The sequence below is a fragment of the Oncorhynchus masou genome, chromosome 15 (assembly GCF_036934945.1).
Source record: "Oncorhynchus masou masou isolate Uvic2021 chromosome 15, UVic_Omas_1.1, whole genome shotgun sequence".
In the NCBI taxonomy this organism is placed as follows: Eukaryota; Metazoa; Chordata; class Actinopteri; order Salmoniformes; family Salmonidae; genus Oncorhynchus; species Oncorhynchus masou.
Genome location: NC_088226.1, coordinates 27,780,800 through 27,801,884, shown reverse-complemented (window position 1 = coordinate 27,801,884; position 21,085 = coordinate 27,780,800). Strand labels below are relative to the sequence as shown.

Below are 21,085 nucleotides of genomic sequence, written 5' to 3'. Positions count from 1 at the left end.
TAGTCCAGGTCTGGGAGGAGATCCCTCAGGAGACCATCCGCCACCTCATCAGGAGGATGCCCAGGCGTTGTAGGGAGGTCATACAGGCACGTGGAGGCCACACATACTACTGAGCCTCATTTTGACTTGTTTTAAGGACATTATTAAGTTGGATCAGCCTATAGTGTGGTTTTCCACTTTAATTTTGAGTGTGACTCCAAATCCAGACCTCCATGGATTGATAAATTTGATTTCCATTGATAATTTTTGTGTTATTTTGTTGTCAGCACATTCAACTATGTAAAGAAAAAAGTATTTAATAAGAATATTTCATTCATTCAGATCTAGGATGTGTTATTTTAGTGTTCCCTTTATTTTTTTGTGCAGTGTATATATTTTTAAACCTGAATATTTAGTTAATATTGCCTGCTAACCTTGCTCGTTGCGAACTCTGTGAAGACTATTTCTTCCTAATAACAGCCAACATCGCCAAACGGGGGATGATTTAACAAAAGCGCATTTGCAAAAGAAACAATCGTTGCACGACTGTACATAACCATAAGCATCAATTCCTTTCTTAAAATCAATACACATAAGTATATATTTTTGAACCTGCATATTTTGCTAAAAAAAAAATCCAGGTTAGCAGGCAATATTAACCAGGTGTCACTTCTCTTGCGTTCATTGCACGCAGAGTTAGTGTATATGCAACAGTTTGGGTCGCCTAATTTGCCAGAATTTTACGTAATTATGACATAACATTGAAGGTTGTGCAATGTAACAGGAATATTTAGACTTATGGATGCCACCCGTTCGATAAAATACGGAACCGTTTCCGTATTTCACTGAAAAAATAAACGTCTTGTTTTCGAGATGATAGTTTCCGGATTTGACCATATTAATGACCTAAGGCTCGCATTTCTGTGTGTTGTTATTATGCTATAATTAAGTCTATGATTTCATAGAGAAGTCTGACTGAGCGATGGAAGGCACCAGCAGGCTCGTAAGCATTCATTCAAACAGCACTTTAGTGCGTTTTGCCAGCAGCTCATCGCTGTGCTAAAGCATTAGGCTTGAAGTCATAAACAGCTCATCAACTCCCGAGATTAGGCTGGTGTAACCGATGTGAAATAGCTAGCTAGTTAGCGGAGTGCGCACTAATAGCGTTTCAAACGTCACTCGCTCTGAGACTTGGTGTGGTTGTTCCCCTTGCTCTGCAAGGGCTTCAGCTTTTGTGGAGCGATGGGTAACGCTGCTTCGAGGTTGACTGTTGACGATGCGTTCCTGGTTCGAGCCCAGGTAGGGGTAAGGAGAGGGACGAAAGCTATACTGTTACACTGGCAATACTAAAGTATCTATAAGAACATCCAATAGTCAAAGGTATATGAAATACAAATCGCATAGAGAGAAATTGTCCTATAATTCCTATAATAACTACAACCTAAAACTTCTTACCTGGGAATATTGAAGACTCATGTTAAAAGGAACCACCAGCTTTCATATGTTATGAGCAAGGAACTTACACCATAGTACCCTCCAAACTCGTCATCAAGCTCAAGACCCTGGGTCTCGACCCCGCCCTGTGCAACTGGGAACTGGACTTCCTGACGGGCCGCCCCCAGGTGGTGAGGGTAGGTAACAACATCTCCACCCCGCTGATCCTCAACACTGGGGCCCCACAAGGGTGCGTTCTGAGCCCTCTCCTGTACTCCCTGTTCACCCACGACTGCGTGGCCACGCACGCCTCCAACTCAATCATCAAGTTTGCGGATGACACTACAGTGGTAGGCTTGATTACCAACAATGACGAGATGGCCTACAGGGAGGAGGTGAGGGCCCTCGGAGTGTGGTGTCAGGAAAATAACCTCACACTCAACGTCAACAAAACTAAGGAGGTGATTGTGGACTTCAGGAAACAGCAGAGGGAACACCCCCCTATCCACATCGATGTGACAGTAGTGGAGAGGGTAGTAAGTTTTAAGTTCCTCGGCGTACACATCACAGACAAACTGAATTGGTCCACCCACACAGACAGCATTGTGAAGAAGGCACAGCAGCGCCTCTTCAACCTCAGGAGGCTGAAGAAGTTCGGCTTGTCACCAAAAGCACTCACAAACTTCTACAGATGCACAATCGAGAGCATCCTGTCGGGCTGTATCACCGCCTGGTACGGTAACTGCTCCGTCCACAACTGTAAGGCTCTCCAGAGGGTAGTGAGGACTGCACAAAACATCCCCGGGGGCAAGCTACCTGCCCTCCAGGACACCTACACCACCCGATGTCACAGGAAGGCCATAAAGATCATCAAGGACAACAACCACCCGAGCCACTGCCTGTTCACCCCGCTATCATCCAGAAGGCGAGGTCAGTACAGGTGCATCAAAGCTGGGACCGAGAGACTGAAAAACAGCTTCTATCTCAAAGCCATCAGACTGTTAAACAGCCACCACTAACATTGAGTGGCTGCTGCCAACACACTGACTCAACTCCAGCCACTTTAATAATGGGAATTGATGTAAAATATATCACTAGCCACTTTAAACAATGCTACTTAATCTAATGTTTACATACCCTACATTATTCATCTCATATGTATACGTATATACTGTACTCTGTCATCTACTGCATCTTTATGTAATACATGTATCACTAGCCACTTTAAACTATGCCACTTTGTTTACACACCCTACATTACTCATCTCATATGTATATACTGTACTCGATACCATCTACTGCATCTTGCCTATGCCGCTCTGTACCATCACTCATTCATATATCTTTGTGTACATATTCTTTATCCCTTTAGACTTGTTTGTATAAGGTAGTAGTTTTGGAATTGTTAGTTAGATTACTCGTTGGTTATTACTGCATTGTCGGAACTAGAAGCACAAGCATTTCGCTACACTCGCATTAACACCTGCTAACCATGTGTATGTGACAAATAAATTTGATTTGAACTTAAACATTAGCTTTTTTTACATGGCACATATTGACCTTTAACTTTCTTCTCCAACACTTTGTTTTTGCAATATTTAAACAAAATTTTACATGTTTCATTTTATTTTAGGCTAAATTGATTTTATTTATCTATTATATTAAGTTCAAATAAGTGTTCATTCAGTATTGTAATTGTCATTATTACAAATACATTTTTTTTAATTGGCCGATTAATGGGTATCGGCTCTTTTTTGGTCCTCCAATAATCGGTATCAGTATTGGAGTTGAAAAATCATAATCGGTCGACCTCTATTATGTATGAGTCATATCTGTATGCTATTGTTGTGATGAATATTGATCATTTCAGTGACGTAGTCAATATATTAGGTATGGGGTTTTGGGGATGCCTTGTCTCTTCATTATTGCATGTTGATGGCATGTTTTAGTATTGCTCCTATTTCAGTATTCAGATGTTTTTTTTTTTTCACCATCTGCAAATTCATGAGTGAATGACCACAGGCTTTTTAATGGATTGCCACGTACAGAGAATTGCAGGTAGAAATGTTATGTATAGAGCCACAGTTTCCTATTCTGCATGACTGAGAGGGATGTCTGTTCTATTTTGCACATTTCTATTTTAAATGCTCTGTAAAGATGTAGCCTGCCCAATTGATGAGTCTTATTGGCAAGCCTGCTCTGTGTGTACTATTGTGATTGGATGGTCTCATGCATCAATGTCCTTGTCCTATACGCTGGTCTGTCAGCTGTTCTGATTGGCTATTGACTCCACTCCCATCCCGATAGCCAATAAGGTGTCTCCAACATCGTCCGGCGGCGTGGCCGGGAGTGTGATTCATGTGTATGCGGACGACAACCCAGAGAAAAGCAGCGGCAGCTTCATTCCATACTGCTCCATGGCCCAGGCTCAGCTCTGTTTCCATGGACACCGAGATGCCGTCAAGTTCTTTGTCTCTGTTCCAGGTCAGTTAGTAATCATAATTTGATATGATAAAGTTAATTATCCCCTTAAATGCATTAAATCAAATGTGTAGTTCTTGACTAACTAAAAAGGTATTATACCTACTGTCAATACTCCGTGAGGATGGACCAGATTCTCAACTGGGCACTAAAATGCAAAAGTGGTTCACAGTGTTTAATTTGTGGGTATCTATTGGTAAGGTTCTTTAGTACTATGTGACAACAGCTGTAAAAAGGGCATTAGAAATACAATTGATTGACTGATCAGTTTCTCGTTGCCTGTTTAACAAATATATATATACAATATATACAGTGCCTTGCGAAAGTATTCGGCCCCCTTGAACTTTGCGACCTTTTGCCACATTTCAGGCTTCAAACATAAAAATATAAAACTGTATTTTTTTTGTGAAGAATCAACAACAAGTGGGACACAATCATGAAGTGGAACGACATTTATTGGATATTTCAAACTTTTTTAACAAATCAAAAACTGAAAAATTGGGCATGCAAAATTATTCAGCCCCCTTAAGTTAATACTTTGTAGCGTCACCTTTTGCTGCGATTACAGCTGTAAGTCGCTTGGGGAATGTCTATCAGTTTTGCACATCGAGAGACTGAAATTTTTTCCCATTCCTCCTTGCAAAACAGCTCGAGCTCAGTGAGGTTGGATGGAGAGCATTTGTGAACAGTTTTCAGTTCTTTCCACAGATTCTCGATTGGATTCAGGTCTGGACTTTGACTTGCCATTCTAACACCTGGATATGTTTATTTTTTAACCATTCCATTGTAGATTTTGCTTTATGTTTTGGATCATTGTCTTGTTGGAAGACAAATCTCCGTCCCAGTCTCAGGTCTTTTGTAGACTCCATCAGGTTTTCTTCCAGAATGGTCCTGTATTTGGCTCCATCCATCTTCCCATCAATTTTAACCATCTTCCCTGTCCCTGCTGAAGAAAAGCAGGCCCAAACCATGATGCTGCCACCACCATGTTTGACAGTGGGGATGTTGTGGTCAGGGTGATGAGCTGTGTTGCTTTTACGCCAAACATAACGTTTTGCATTGTTGCCAAAAAGTTCAATTTTGGTTTCATCTGACCAGAGCACCTTCTTCCACATGTTCGGTGTGTCTCCCAGGTGGCTTGTGGCAAACTTTAAACAACACTTTTTATGGATATCTTTAAGAAATGGCTTTCTTCTTGCCACTCTTCCATAAAGGCCAGATTTGTGCAATATACAACTGAGTGTTGTCCTATGGACAGAGTCTCCCACCTCAGCTGTAGATCTCTGCAGTTCATCCAGAGTGATCATGGGCCTCTTGGCTGCATCTCTGATCAGTCTTCTCCTTGTATGAGCTGAAAGTTTAGAAGGACAGCCAGGTCTTGGTAGATTTGCAGTGGTCTGATACTCCTTCCATTTCAATATTATCGCTTGCACAGTGCTCCTTGGGATGTTTAAAGCTTGGGAAATCTTTTTGTATCCAAATCTGGCTTTAAACTTCTTCACAACAGTATCTCAGACCTGCCTGGTGTGTTCCTTGTTCTTCATGATGCTCTCTGCGCTTTTAACAAAAGCGCAGAGAGCATCATGAGACTATCACAGTGCAGGTGCATTTATACGGAGACTTGATTACACACAGGTGGATTGTATTTATCATCATTAGTCATTTAGGTCAACATTGGATCATTCAGAGATCCTCATTGAACTTCTGGAGAGAGTTTGCTGCACTGAAAGTAAAGGGGCTGAATAATTTTGCACGCCCAATTTTTCAGTTTTTGAGTTGTTAAATTTTTTTGAAATATCCAATAAATGTTGTTCCACTTCATGATTGTGTCCCACTTGTTGTTGATTCTTCACAAAAAAATACAGTTTTAAATCTTTATGTTTGAAGTCTGAAATGTGGCAAAAGGTCGCAAAGTTCAAGGGGGCCGAATACTTTCGCAAGGCACTGTATATACAGTACCAGTCAAAAGTTTGGATACACCTACACATTCAAGGGTTTTTCTTTATTTATTACTATTTTCTACATTGTAGAATAATAGTGAAGACAGCAAAACTATGAAATAACACATATGGATTAATGTAGTAACCAAAAAAGTGTAAGAGGAATGCTTTTCCAACAGTCTTGAAAGAGTTCCCACATATGTTGAGCAATTGTTGGCTGCTTTTCCTTCACTCTGCGGTCCAACTCATCCCAAACCATCTCAATTGGTTTGAGGTCGAGGGATTGTGGAGGCCAGGTCATCTGATGCATCACTCTCATTGGTCAAATAACCCTTACACAGCCTGGAGGTGTGTTTTGGGTCATTGTCCTGTTGAAAAACAAATGATAGTTCCACTAAGCGCAAACCAGATGGGATGGTGTATCGCTGCAGAATGCTGTGGTAGCCATGCTGGTTAAATGTGCCTTGAATTCTAAATAAATCACTGACAGTGTCACCAGCAAAGCACCCTCACACCATCACACCTCCTCCTGCATGCTTCACGGTGGGAACCACACATGCGGAGATCATCCGTTCATCTATTCTGCGTCTCAGAAAGACACGGCGGTTGGAACCAAAAATATAAAATTTGGACTCATCAAACCAAAGGACAGATTTCCATCAATCTAATATCCATTGCTCGTGTTTCTTGGCCCAAGCAAGTCTCTTATTCTTATTGGTGTCCTTTAGTAGTGGTTTCTTTGCAGCAATTCGACCATGAAGGCTTGATTCCCGCAGTCTCCTTTGAACAGTTGCTGTTGCGATGTGTCTGTTACTTTAAATCTGTGAAGCATTTATTTGGGCTGCAATCTGAGGTGCAGTTAACTCTAATGAACTTATCCTCTGGGTCTTCCTTTCCTGTGGCGGTCCTCATGAGAGCCAGTTTCATCATAGCACTTGATGGTTTTTTGCGACTGCACTTCTAGAAACTTTCAAAGTTCTTGAAATATTCCGGATTGACTGACTTTCATGTCTTAATGTAATGATGGACTGTCATTTCTCTTTGCTTATTTGAGCTGTTCTTACCATAGTATAGACTTGGTCTTTTATTCAATAGGGTTATCTTCTGTATACAAACCTACCTTGTCACAGCGCAACTGATTGTCTCAAACGCATTAAGAAGGAAAGGATAGAAATTCCCCAAATTAACTTTTAACAAGGCACACCTGCTAATTGAAATGCTTTCCAAGTGACTAGCTCATGAAGCTGGTTAGGAGAATGCCGAGTGTGCAAAGCTGTCATCAAGGCAAATGGTGGCTACTTTGAAGAATCTCAAATATAAAAAATATTTTGATTTTGTTAGCAGTTGATGTTATTCTTCAATAACACAAACCCCAAAGCAAATCAGGTGGAGAAAATTAGATTTGGTTTGAGAAGGGCAAATCATTGATTTTATGCTGGGAGGTAGATGTTCAGACTCCCATGTCCTCAGCTTTTCTCCACATAATAAAGAAACAGGTTGTAATTTATCACCCCCCACCGTAGCCTGGGGTTGACCAATCAGAAGTCCTTGCAGTACTACAACTGGGACAATGGCCAAATAACAAATATCCTGCTCCAGACTCAATGTACAGAACGAAGCACACAAGCACATGTAGCTCTGAGTTCAGGACTGACATTCCACAGATTCTAAACAACTGTTGAACTGAAAAACAACTCCTATTTACATTGACAATTCCCTATTGACCATCAGTACTCTATTTAGTTTTTAGTACTCTCGTCCTCTCATCCTCTGCATTGTGCATTTATCTTCTAAATATTCTTAAAATTTGTTTAACACTTTTTTGGTTACTGCATGATTCCATATGTGCTATTTCATATATTTGATGTCTTCACTATTATTCTACATGTAGAAAATAGTAAAAACAAATCCTTGAATGAGTAGGTGTGTCCAAATGTTTGACTGGTACTGTGTACGGTAGTGGCCAAAAGTTTTGAGAATGACACAAATATTAATTTTCATAAAGTTAGCTGCTTTAGTGTCTTTAGATATTTTTGTCAGATGTTACTATAGAACACTGAAGTATAATTTCAAGCATATCATAAGTGTCAAAGGCTTTTATTGACAATGACATGAAGTTGATGCAAAGAGTCAATATTTGCATTGTTGACCCTTTTTTTTCAAGACCTCTGCAATCCTCCCTGGCATACTGTCAATTAATTTCTGGGCCACATCCTGACTGATGGCAGCCCATTCTTGCATAATCAATGCTTGGAGATTGTCAGAATTTGTGGGGTTTTGTTTGTCCACCTGCCTTTTGAGGATTGACCACAAGTTCTTAATGGGATTAAGGTCTGGGGATTTTCCTTGCCATGGACCCAAAATATTGATGTTTTGTTCCCAGAGCCACTTAGTTTTCACTTTTGCCTTATGGCAAGGTGCTCCATCATGCTGGAAACGGCATTGTTCGTCACCAAACTGTTCCTGGATGGTTGGGAGACGTTGCTCTCGGAGGATGTGTTGGTACCATTCTTTATTCATGGCTGTGTTCTTAGGCAAAATTGTGAGTGAGCCCACTCCCTTGGCTGAGAACAAACCCCACACATGAATGGTCTCAGGATGCTTTACTGTTGACATGGCACAGGACTGAGGGTAGCGTTCACCTTGTCTTTTCCAGACAAGCTTTTTTCCGGATTCCCCAAACAATCGGAAAGGGGATTCATCAGAGAAAATGACTTTACCCCAGTACTCAGCAGTCCAATCCCTTTTGCAGAATATCAGTCTGTCCCTGATGTTTTTCCTGGAGAGAAGTGGCTTCTTTGCTGCCCTTCTTGACACCAGGCCATCCTCCAAAAGTCTTTGCCTCACTGTGCGTGCAGATGCACTCACCTGCCTGCTGCCATTCCTGACCAAGCTCTGTATTGGTGGTGCCCCGATCCCGCAGCTGAATCAACTTTAGGAGATGGTCCTGGAGCTTGCTGGACTTTCTTGGGCACCCTGAAGCATTCTTCACAACATTTGAACCACTCTCCTTGAAGTTCTTGATGATCCGATAAATGGTTGATTTAGATGCAATCTTACTGGCAGCAATATCCTTGCCTGTGAAGCCTTTTTTGTGCAAAGCAATGATGGTGGCACCTCCAGTCTGTTGTTCGAACTCAATCAGCATGACAGAGTGATCTCCAGCCTTGTCTTCGTCAACACTCACACCTATGTTAACAAGAGAATCACTGACATAATGTCAGCTGATCCTTTTGTGGCAGGGCTGAAATGCAGTGGAAGTGTTTTGGGGGGATTCAATTCATTTGCATGGTAAAGAGGGACTTTGCAATTAATTGCAATTCATCTGATCACTCTTCATAACATTCTGGAGTATATGCAAATTACCATCATACAAACTGAGGCAGCAGACTTTGTGAAAATTAATATTTGTGTCGGTCTCAACTTTTGGCCACGACAGTGCGTGTGTATATATATATATATATATATATGTATGTATGTATGTATGTATGTATGTATGTGTGTGTGTGTGTGTGTGTGTGTGTGTGTGTGTGTGTGTGTGTGTGTGTGTGTGTGTGTGTGTGTGTGTGTGTGTGTGTGTGTGTGTGTGTGTGTGTGTGTGTGTATATGTGTGTATATGTGTGTGTGTGTATGTATGTGTATATATATATATATGTGTGTGTGTGTGTGTGTGTGTATATGTATGTGTGTGTATATGTATGTGTGTGTATATGTATGTGTGTGTATATGTATGTGTGTGTGTATGTATGTGTGTGTGTGTATATATGTGTGTGTGTGTATGTATATATATATATGTATATATATATATATATATATATTTTATATATATATATATATTTTATATATGTGTGTGTATATATATAATATAATATATAATATTACATTTTTCTGTTTTTCTGTCAGGCAACGTGTTGGCCACCCTAAATGGTAGTGTGCTGGACAGCCCATCAGAGTGTCAGGGGTCCTCGGCACAGCCGGAGGCTGAGGCTCAGAGCATACAGAATGTTCTGGTGCTGAGTGGAGGGGAGGGCTACATCGACTTCCGCATCGGTGAGGAAATCACACACTCACTCACGCATGCACACACACACTGCCATACACCCAAGTTCATGTGGTGCTCTTTTGAATTCCTAATCGAATTTGTCTCCAGATTCTCTACCCTTCTGTTCTAGTTGTGCACTTGTTCATTTCACTTTATGGATTTAAAATGCCAATCCAATGCTTTTATATGTGTGGATGTGCAGAAACACTTCAGTACAAAGGTGACAGACACCGGGCGTGTCTGATCATGCTGACTGGCTCTCTCACTTCATCTGTGTGTCAGGTGATGGCGAGGACGACGAGACAGAGGAAGGGGAGGTGCTGGGGGGTGCCCCGCAGATGAAGCCTGCTGTGTGCAAAGCCGAGCGGAGCCATATCATCGTATGGCAGGTGTCCTACATCCCCGTGTGACACTCCCACCCTCAAGGGTTACCTTGCATCCCCCTGTCCCCCCTTCTTTCGCCCAGATTATCACCCCCTTCCCCCATCCTAAAACTAACCCACCCTACCCACCCCTCCCTGCCCCTGTATCTACCCCTGGTCATGATGTAACTATCCCTAGACTTGGAAATGACCCCTCAGCCCCTGTATGTACTATTACACCCATTTTAGCTATTGATATCCCCCCAAAAACCTTGTAACTACCTATTGCCTTGTAAGTATCACTCCCCCAGTCCAGTATCTTTCCAAATAGCTTGACTATGACTACCCCCTTCCCCTCCCTCACCCTGTTTTTTTGCCGCTTCTACCAATGTAATTATTTCCCCCACCATGAGCTTTGTAATTACCCCTGCCTCCTAACTACCTCCGCTACCCTGTATTTACTCCCTAAAGCCTGGAGTGTGTCTTAAATGGCACCCTAGTCCATATATGGTGCATTACTTTTGATCAGGGCCCATATGGTGCTGGACAAAACTAATGCACTATATAGGGAATAGGGTGCTGTTTCAGACATACCTGTATTTATTTCCCCTGGAAGGACATCTGTATCTCTCCTGTATTGACCTTTGACTTGTAATGGCCTGCATCTGCCCCCAAGCTACTCCCTAATACCTACAATCACCCCTAACTCTTCCCTTTCTCGCTTTGCCCACCTCTTACCAACATCACATGTACAGGAACATTAAAGACTACTGCGTAATATAACACCTCTCCAGGAATTACCCAAGATTTGCAGCAACAGCCAACCAGTAATCCAAAAACAATTAATGGTATGACTTACTAAAACCCCCCACCTCCATTCAGCTTTCAGCTCACTGAACCACAATCGAAACAGAGACAGCTGATTGGTCAAGAGGGATTCAGGGACAGGCAGCTATTGGTCGGAGTGAGTGACACAGTCACTAGCCACTCATTGCTGAGTTGAATGTAGAGCGAGAGAGACTGACAGTTGATTGGTTGGTTCAGGGTTATTTTACCTCAGCCAGCTGTTAGAAGGTGAGGAGACGTTGTTGAATGTATGTGGAAAAAACAAGATCAGTCTTGAATGCATTGGCCTGTAAATACAGTGAAATTTGATCAGTAGGTGTGCAGACTCAGGATGGCACCCTACGCCCTCCCTTTATAATGCACTATTTTTGACTAGAGCCCTATGGTTCTTTGTCAAAAGTAGTGTACTATATAGGGAATAGGGTGCCATTTGGGATACAGATGTAGTAAAATTCATGGGGGGTGACTGATCCAGAAAAACAGGTGTAGTGGAGTAAAGAGAAACTCTTGATTTGGCATCAGAGGATAAACAGGGATTGTAATTGTTCCACGTTAGAAGCAAGTTTCCAGACAGCCTTATGGACATAGATTGTCTGTGTTTGAGCGCATCAAATATGTGATGCATTGTGGGTAAGTTGGGACTGACTGATTGATCTACAAATAATAATGAGTATTTATTTATGATGCAAGGTGATTTGTAGATCAGTCAGTCGGCTGCACTGTCGATCAAACCCAAACTATCCTGTAGAGAAAATGGACAGATAGAGTCTCAGTTCTATTTCGGCCTTTGTAAATACCTAAATCCTCTCAGGTCTGTGAACACCAAATGGGTAAGGGCGAAGGGGAAAGTAACCGTGCCGAAATGTAACTGTGCCAAATTAGTGGAAGGAGAGAGAGAGCCAGGCATATCCTCGAGCTGTGAGCTGATTGGTTCATAACTGATTCACCCACTGCTCTAATTCGCTGTTCCCAGACTGACAGTTGGACAGTGAGGTTTGTGCTTGGTCGCCTGTTTTGAGTGACAGCTGTCATTGAGGATTCTATAACTCTCTAGACATGCCCAAGGCCCCTCCCCCTCTTGTTCAGTATGTAACTCATATCTCTTTATCTGTGTGGATTAATTATTAAACCTAGTGTGCGCTGAAAACCAGAGGCCATGTTGTCTGTCGTTCTCTTCTCTAATGATTGACTTATTTTCAACCTTTTTTAGTGTTTTTATTTATTTATTTACTTTTTTACTTTTTGAATTAGGACCAGGATTCAATCTGATTTCAAGGCCAACCTATGCCGCATTTAAAGGTAATTTCCGATTGGCGTTTGCCGTGAATCCGGTCTCCGCAAACATTACCTTTAAAAGATGGATAGCCGACAAAAGGTGATCGGATTAAGGACTCGATTTAATCTGTATCACAGATTGTGTTTGAAATGTAAAGGTAATTTCCGATTGAGCCAACATACAGTATGCAGCGTTTACTGTGAATGCAATCTCCACTAACGCGGGAACATTGCCTTTAAATTTCAATCATGCTGTAGTGCGGAACTTCCATGATACGGATTGAATTGAAGGTATATAAAGAATGTATGAAATGGCATCCTGTAAGACCAAACCCACTTTAAGTAACAAGGACAGTGGTTCAGATTCGGAAGAGTCAGCTCCATTTGATTTGGATTATACCCTGTCAACTTTAGGTACTATAGACGTTCATGTTGCACAGCGGACATTACGTTACATTTTATATCCTGGTTAAAGGTGCATTGAGTACAGTACAAAGTCTATCACACATACAACCACCCTTAATGCCTATGATATACCTGTAACAATAAAGGAATGAAATTCATTGAGAAAAAATAAAATAAATGCAAATTCATCCAAATTTATTTGAAGCTATACAGTTGGCTGTCCGACCACATTCAGTGTTTACAAACTGCAGCGCCTTCCTTCTTCACTGTTGGTTCTCCTTGGAAATTGAAGAGTGTTTTTGGATTATGATGAGGTAAGAAAGCAGTACACAGCTTCATGCATTTTAAGACATATTCTTCAAAAACCAAGAGGTGTTATGTTACAGATGACATCTTTAAAATTGCTCAAATGAATTAAATAACTACACTGACCAAACTGTGAATGTGTGCCTTCAGGTTAAAACAAAATAAATCCCAATTCATTCATGAGATTAGAGAAATATGCCCTATGTTCGCCTTTCTCTCTTTGTCAGGGGTTATTGCTAAATTCAGAGAGCATAATTGCATCCTACATCTATGACCGTCCAGTACATACAGAGAGCAGCAGTAGATATAATACTAAAGAACCTACAGTACAAGGATTCTTCTTGCAGTGTGAGTTCAATCTTTAGGTTAACTCGCTGTGAATCTTGCACCTTGCAATTTAATCCCAATGTCATCTTGTGTAAGTAACTGTAGCAGAGAAGATGTGCGTTGTCATTCATTCATTCAATAAATATTTAATCAAAGCAGCAACATCACTCCTATCACCTATCAGTGTGTGTTTTTAAGTGTCTGTGAAGAGGGTGAGTGGGTATGATCAGTGGCCATGAAAGTAGACCTACGTTGATAAGTATAGTGCCTTCAGAAAATATTCACACCTCTTGACTTTTTCCACATTTTGTGTTACAGCTTGAACTTAAAATTGATTCTATTTAGATTTTGTGTCACTGGTCTACATACAATACCCCATCATTTCAAAGTGGAATAATGTTTTTAGATATTTTTACAAATTAATAATAAAAAATAAAAAACTAATGTCTTGAGTCAATAAGTATTCAACCCCTTTGTTATTGCAAGCCGAAATAAGTTCAGGAGTAAACATGTGCTTAACAAATCACATAAGTTGCATGGACTCCCTCTGTGTGATACAATAGTGTTTAACATGATTTTTGAATGACTACACACACACACAATTATCTGTAAGGTCCCTGAGTCGAGCAGTGCATTTGAAACACAGATTCAACCACAAAGACCAGAGAGGTTCACTGCCAGGGAGGTTCACCACAAAGACTCACTGCTGTACTCGCTGCCAACGTTGATTCTAACATGTGTTGACTCAGGTGGATGAATACTCTCTGCCTGGGATTCAAGTTAACACACAACATAGCACCACCACCTTTGAGGGTTTTCGTCAACCTCTGCTCAGATTTAAATAGCAGTTCCAAGAACCTCCACCAGGGGAGACTAGCATCCTCAAACAAACAAAAAGGAGACCGGGGGGTCAGCCCGACACGAACTTTAGATACCAAGGAGCAGTGCTTGATTACAGCCAGATCCTACTGGAACAGGATCCGTCCGGCATCTCTCAGTTTTGGACTTGTTTCGTTGCGGAACCCATTTGCCGAAACCCGGTACCTCTCGTGGCATGAAACTAGTTTTCACTGTTTGCAATGTAAACAATAAAAGCAATCAGCGTTAGGCTAATTCAAGTTGACTGCTTTGTAATTCTCATGGTTGCACCCTAAAAAACGTAATGTGAATCATTGATTCGTGTTGGGCTGGACAGTTTTATGTTTTGCCCAACATTGTAGCCTGTATAGACCAACACATGGCCATTGCTGTGTTGAGAAAGAAGCGCGCCTGTATCTCGCACAGAACTAGAATGAGATTCACTTTCTATATCTATCCCTATCTACTCTGATAGCCATGAGCCTGCAACTCTCATCATTTTTTCCTAATATGATCATAGCCGCGCGAAGAGTTCTGGAAGTGCCGCAGCAGCACTCTTGATAAATTTAAATCAAATCACATGTTATTTGTCACATGCGCCGAATACAACAGGTGTAGACCCTACCTTAAAAAAACAATACATACAAGTTGTATAATTACTGCTGTCTGTTCAGAAACAAATTAAATGCATTAGAATTGTGCACCAGAAGTAGGCATATAATTTAGCCACAGATTATCAATTATCAATTATTATTATTTTTTTAATTGCCAAACTGTGGATTGTGTGTAGCCCAATCATGAGGCATGCCTAAAGTCGGGAACACGCGCGGCAAGTCTGTCAGTGACCAGCATGCAGCCAAAACAGTCTTTTACCAAGTAAAACAAGAGAGATAAGCTTTTGGCACGAGCACATTGGCCATCGCCGGTGAGTAAACTGAGCATCAACGGGTATAATTTCCTCCTCATACTGTACAATATGTGTGTCCACACACCTACAGTAGATCTAGGGCTAGGTTATTGATGGATTGAGGACAAGGTCGTTTTTATTGATCTCAGATTCTGTTTGTCAGTGTCAAAGTAGCTTTGTCATTTCGATCATTTGTGAGGTAGTTAAAGTATCCAGTCATCTAAAAATATATAAAAGTGCATGAAATGCATTTATGAAGGTCACATTTTTTCCCGAACCCTAGGCTACAAAAAACTTTCCCCATGTGTGCAACTTCTGTAAGCAACTTCTACTGATCTATGTCGGTTTGCAAAATAAATTATAATGCATGCAGTGTTTTATTATAACGTTTTTTTTCTCGTGTTCTGGTACCTCAGGGGTGTGACCCGTGGTACACTATCTGGCTCACTTTTTGTTCCAGCACCTCCCAATTTACAAATTAAGCACTGCCATATGCTCTCACTCACATCACTACCTCCTTTGGGAACATCACACTCATGCACGCACACAGTAGCATCTTGTAACATTTCTCAAAATTAGGCATCCGCTGACATGGGCTCAGATGTATGTACAGTTATTTTCTGTGGTGGAAAATTAGCTGAAAGGGAGAAGAGGATGTGATTGCTTGTGGAGGGAGAGCCGCGCAGATTTAGGAATGGGTAGCAACGGTGGTGTTATGGGTAGCAACGGTGGTGTTATGTTTTTTTTTTTTTTGTCTCGAACCGTTCTCTTCACTAATCAGTAAATCATAGTATAAACTTCTAGTAGGAGAAACAGATACTAAGTGATTGGATAAGCATCTGGAGAAATTGTGAGTGGAAGAACATACTCTTTGGGGACCAACCAGGTCAAACTGCGCTAAGGTAATTAACCGCTTGTTGTAATAAATATATAAGGCATTAATACTAGTAAGTGTTTTGATGATTGTTGATGTTATAGATTAAGGACAAAGAGGACACTGTAATAACATGTACAACTGTGTGACTTGCAAACATTGAATAAAAGTAGAAACTAGACCCAAAACCCTAGGGGAGAGAACACCTCTGACACTCCCATTCTAGGGGAACAAATCTAGTTTCTACACTAAAGACAATATGATGGTTTGGACAGAATAATCATTTTATTGCAACATGTATCCTCTATATTAATACTCAAGTAGTATTAGTCGACGGACATAGACTGTAAATCGTAACTAAGGTATAGCTTGCGTGAGTCTAGATATAAGAGCATACAAGGGGAAAGCGAAAATAAAACCCAGAGGTACTCTAAGTCTGATTGATATTATCTAAGATCCCGAAACACGCCTAACGGCACCACAAAGGCTGATCTCCGAATAAAAGGGCAGAATACATAACCAGGCCAGTCCGGCGGGCCTGTGAGTCACCTGTTAGCCGGGTGACATAAGAACATGAGTGAGACGACTTGTATCACTCTCGACGGGGGTACCTTAACGGTCTTATAGCAAAATCCCCTACCGCGACAAACACTAAACTTAACCCTTACCTTAACCATTTTAAATGTCTACTTGATTGAGGTAGGGACATATAAAGGATCCCAGATAGCATGGACCCTCTGGGAAATCCTATCCTAAACTCCTCTACTCTACTGAAAGTCATGGACACAACTCCTATTGACATACTAGGAACTTGTAACAACACAGTCTGTGATTGGCTAACAATGTTTAGATCTGTATACAGCGAGATAAGATAACGTATCATCCCATAAGGTGTTGAGGGAAAGCAAGATTGCCTATAGATTGGACGTCATCTTTTCTAGGCCATAATAACCAGAAATGTGACCCGATTCAGGAAACTAGGTGTATGCCGCAAGACACGACTTCACAGGAGAGCCGTTTGAATGTAATATTTTTTGGGGGCATGCCTTCTCGAACATGTGAACTTTCATGTGCCTTAATAACAAACTTGTATGCCATCTGTAAATACAAATAAAATAGTTAAATCACAAGCCTTGTTGGTTAAGCCACAGAAAAAGGTAGCAACCTTCCCAATAACCATGATTGGCTGAGATAATGAGCGGGCTGGAAATGCCGAGAGAGGATTGCTCTGCCATAATGAAGGCTGCAGTCTATTTGAGCTTGTCAGTCTATGTTGGTAATCCCGTTGAACACGGCTTTTTTTAAATGCTTTGTGTAGTGGAGCTGCACTTCCTGCACTTTCTGGAGGATCAAGTTTTGAAATGAGTGGAAATAGAGGATGATAGCTAAAGAGATGGAGAAAACCCCTGTCTCCGGATCTCCACCTAAGGGCAACCGTTACACTTTGACGTGTCATGTCGTAACGTACAGCACGCATATAGCAACTATTTCTGTCTTACAATCTCTCTCCACCAGGTGTAGCACTTCTCTCATCCTTTAAAAACAAGAAATGGACAGTGACGGGGGTAAGGGGGGGATACCCAGTAATTCTTTGCGTCATCATTGCATGCGATCGTCATTCTCAAAGCCGCTGTTTTACTTCTAAGATCCCTTTAGCACCACCCTAAAAACCAGATTCAAATTCGACACAAACCTTCAAATAGGTATGTAATGACACATTATATAAACTCTTTATAGTGTTTTATTTACATTTTAGAGGCGATAAGGTGATAAGTTGGACAGATCGAGTGAAGAAAAGCAATTTCCCCACACAGCATCTCTCCTTCTCACTATCACGCATTAGTTTTGTTTCTATGTTTAGGTTTCTGTTTCGGCCTAGTATGGTTCTCAATCAGAGGCAGATGTCGTTAGTTGTCTCTGATTGAGAATCATACTTAGGTAGCCTGGGTTTCATTGTGGGTGGTGGGTGTTTGATTCCGTGTCTGTGTTTGTCACCACACGGGACTGTTTCGGTTTGATTTTCGTTCATGTTCACATTTATTGTTTTGTATTTCTTAGTGTTCAGTTTATGTTTTATAATAAACAATATGGACACTTACCACGCTGTGTTTTGGTCCGATCCCTGCTACACCTCCTCTTCAGACGAAGATGAGGAAATCTGCCGTTACAGTTATACATTTAAAAAAAAAACATTACAATACATTCACAACAGATTTCACAACATATTAAGTGTGTGCACTCAGGCCTCTACTCTACTACCACATATCTACAACACAAAATCCATGTGTACTTGTGTGTTTAGTGCATATTGTGTGTATGCATGTGTCTGTGCTAATGTTAGTGTTGCTTCACAGTCCCCGCTGTTCCTTAATATTTATTTTTTATCTGTTTTTATTATCTAATTTTTATGCTTGCATGTGTTACTTGATGTGGAATAGAGTTCAATGTAGTCAAGGCTCTATGTAGTGCTGTATGCCTAGTCTGAGAGGAAGAGAGAGGCCCAACTCAGTAGAAAATCTGTCTCCCTCCAGCAGGTCGCTTTTTCTGGGTGGTTTTGCCCCCTATGGCAAGCAATTTTTGTATGGCGTTCAATGAGTATGGAATTTGGTCAACAAGAAAATGAATGCCTTAATTTTAATAGAGAAGACGTTGAGACCTAGGTCTATTTTTCAAATGTGCCCTGTATAATAGAACATAATTACACACATTATAACACAACTATATGTACACTGAACAAAAATGTAAAGTGTTGGTCCCATATTTCATGAACTGAAATAAAAGACCCCAACATTTTCCATGCACAAAAAGCTTATTTCTCTCATATTTTGTACACAAATTTGTTTACATCCCTGTTAGTGAGAATTTCTCATTTGCCATGATATACCATCCACCTGACAGGTGTGGCATATAAAAAGCTGATTAAACAGCATGATCATTACACAGATTCACCTTGTGCTGGGGCCAATAAAAGGCCACTCTAAAATGTGCAGTTTTGTCACACAACACAATGCCACAGATGCCTTACATGCTGACCACATCGCTATTCAATCATTGCACCCACACTGCTCGCGCAAGGCAACGAGCGTCTGCGTTGCCAGGCGCTAAAATATAAGTTGCTTCTGTTTGTGGCACAGAACCTCGCTGCAAGTCCTGCCTCTCCCAACTCCTCATTGGTTTATAGAAGCAAATACCCACGTGCCATCTCCTCATTGGTTATACCCAAGTGGGTGATTGAAAGACGAACTGATGTCGGTCGTCGTCATGGTAATATTATTAGATGCCAATCGCCATATAAAGTCCAAAGAAGAAAAAGCCTGGAAGGAGGAGAGATGACTAGAAACGATTCGTTCGACCGTTTTATGTGTGGATTAATTGTCGGAGTAGAGTACCTTGTGCATTTCAGGTAAAACAACAACTCAACGTTTACATCCCAGGACAAATTAGTTAGCAACAAAATCAATTTACGCATGACCGGTTTGGGTACGGTGTTAGGTTGAGGGAGCGTGCATGGTGGCATGGCAATTGACATGGTGACTGCAGGAATATCCACCAGAGTTGTAGACAGAGAATTTAATGTTAATTTTTCGAACATAAGCCGCCTCCAACGTCATCTTAGAGAATTTGGCAGTACGTCCAACCGGCCTCACAACCGTAGACCACGTGTAACCACGTCAGCCCAGAACCTCAACATCCATCTTCTTCACCTGAGGTGTCGTCTGAGACCAGCCACCAGGACAGCTGATGAAACTGTGGGTTTGCACAATCATTTCTGCACAAACTGTCAGAATCCATATCAGGGAAGCTCATCTGCGTGCTCGTCATCCTCACCAGGGTCTTGAACAAACTGCAGTTTGGTGCCGTAACTGACCTCAGTGGGTAAATGCTCAACTTCGATGGCGACTGGCACATTGGAAAAGTGTCCTCTTCACGGATGAATCCATTTTGCTCGCACAGACTGGAATATGTTCCGGGATTCTTCCAACGGCATTGAGAAGAACACCACATCAGTCACTGGCTTCATCAATAAGTGCATCGCTGATGTAGTCCCACACAGTGACTGTACGTACATACCCAAACCAGAAGCCATGGATTACATGCAACAGCCGCACTGGGATAAAGGGTACAGCTGCCGGTTTCAAGCAGCGGGACTCTAACCCGGAAGCTTATAAGAAATCCCGCTATGCTCTTTGACAAACCATCAAACAGACAAAGCGTCAATACAGGACTAAGATTGAATCGTACTACAACGGCTCGTGACGCTCGTCAGATGAGGCAGGGCATGCAAACTATTACAGACTACAAAGGGAAGCACAGCCGTGAGATACCCAGTGACACGAGCCTACAAGACAAGCTAAATTACTTCTACGTTCGCTTCAAGGCAAGTAACACTGAAGCATGAATGAGAGCATCAGCTGTTCCAGACGACTGTGTGATCACAATCTCTGCAGCCGATGTGAGTAAGACCTTTAAGCAGGTCAACATTCACAAGGCCAAGAGGCAAGACGGTTTACCAGGACATGTACTCCGAGCATGTGCTGACCAACTGGTGTCTTCACTGACATTTTCAACCTCTCCCTGTCTGAGTCTGTAATACCAATGTTTCAAGCAGACCACCATAGTCCCTGTACCGAAGAACACCAGGGTAACCTGCCTAAATGACTACCGACCCATAGCACTTACGTCTGTAGCCATGAAGTGCTTTGAAAGTCTGGTCATGGCTCACATCAACACCATTATCCCAGAAACCCTAGACCCATTCCAATTTGTATACCGCCCCAACAGATCCACATATTATGCCATCTCTATTGCACTCCACACTGCCCTTTCCCACCTGGACAAAAGGAACACCTATGTGAGAATGCTATTCATTGACTACAGCTCAGCGATCAACACCATAGTGCCCTCAAAAAGCTCATAACTAAGCTACGGATCTAGCAGGTAGCCTCGTGGTTAGATTGTTGGGCCAGTAACCGAAATGTTGCTGGATCGAATCCCCGAGCTAAGGTAAAAATCTGTGGTTCTGCTCCTGAACAAGGCAGTTGGACAAGG

The 21,085-nt window shown here is 41.6% G+C and overlaps 1 protein-coding gene across 9 annotated transcripts in view; it reads left to right on the top strand.

Moving 5' to 3' along the window:
* LOC135556073 (C-Jun-amino-terminal kinase-interacting protein 3-like) overlaps nt 1-12,236 on the top strand; it is an 81,360-nt gene extending 69,124 nt beyond the window's left edge. For all 9 annotated transcript variants that reach the window (XM_064988970.1, XM_064988969.1, XM_064988972.1 and 6 more), the window contains 3 exons: nt 3,721-3,897; nt 9,738-9,884; nt 10,159-12,236. In XM_064988970.1, the coding sequence (XP_064845042.1) occupies nt 3,721-3,897; nt 9,738-9,884; nt 10,159-10,286 (452 nt within the window). In that variant the 3' untranslated portion in view covers nt 10,287-12,236. The remainder of the gene's footprint in view (nt 1-3,720; nt 3,898-9,737; nt 9,885-10,158) is intronic.
* Nucleotides 12,237-21,085: the final 8,849 nt, after the last annotated feature.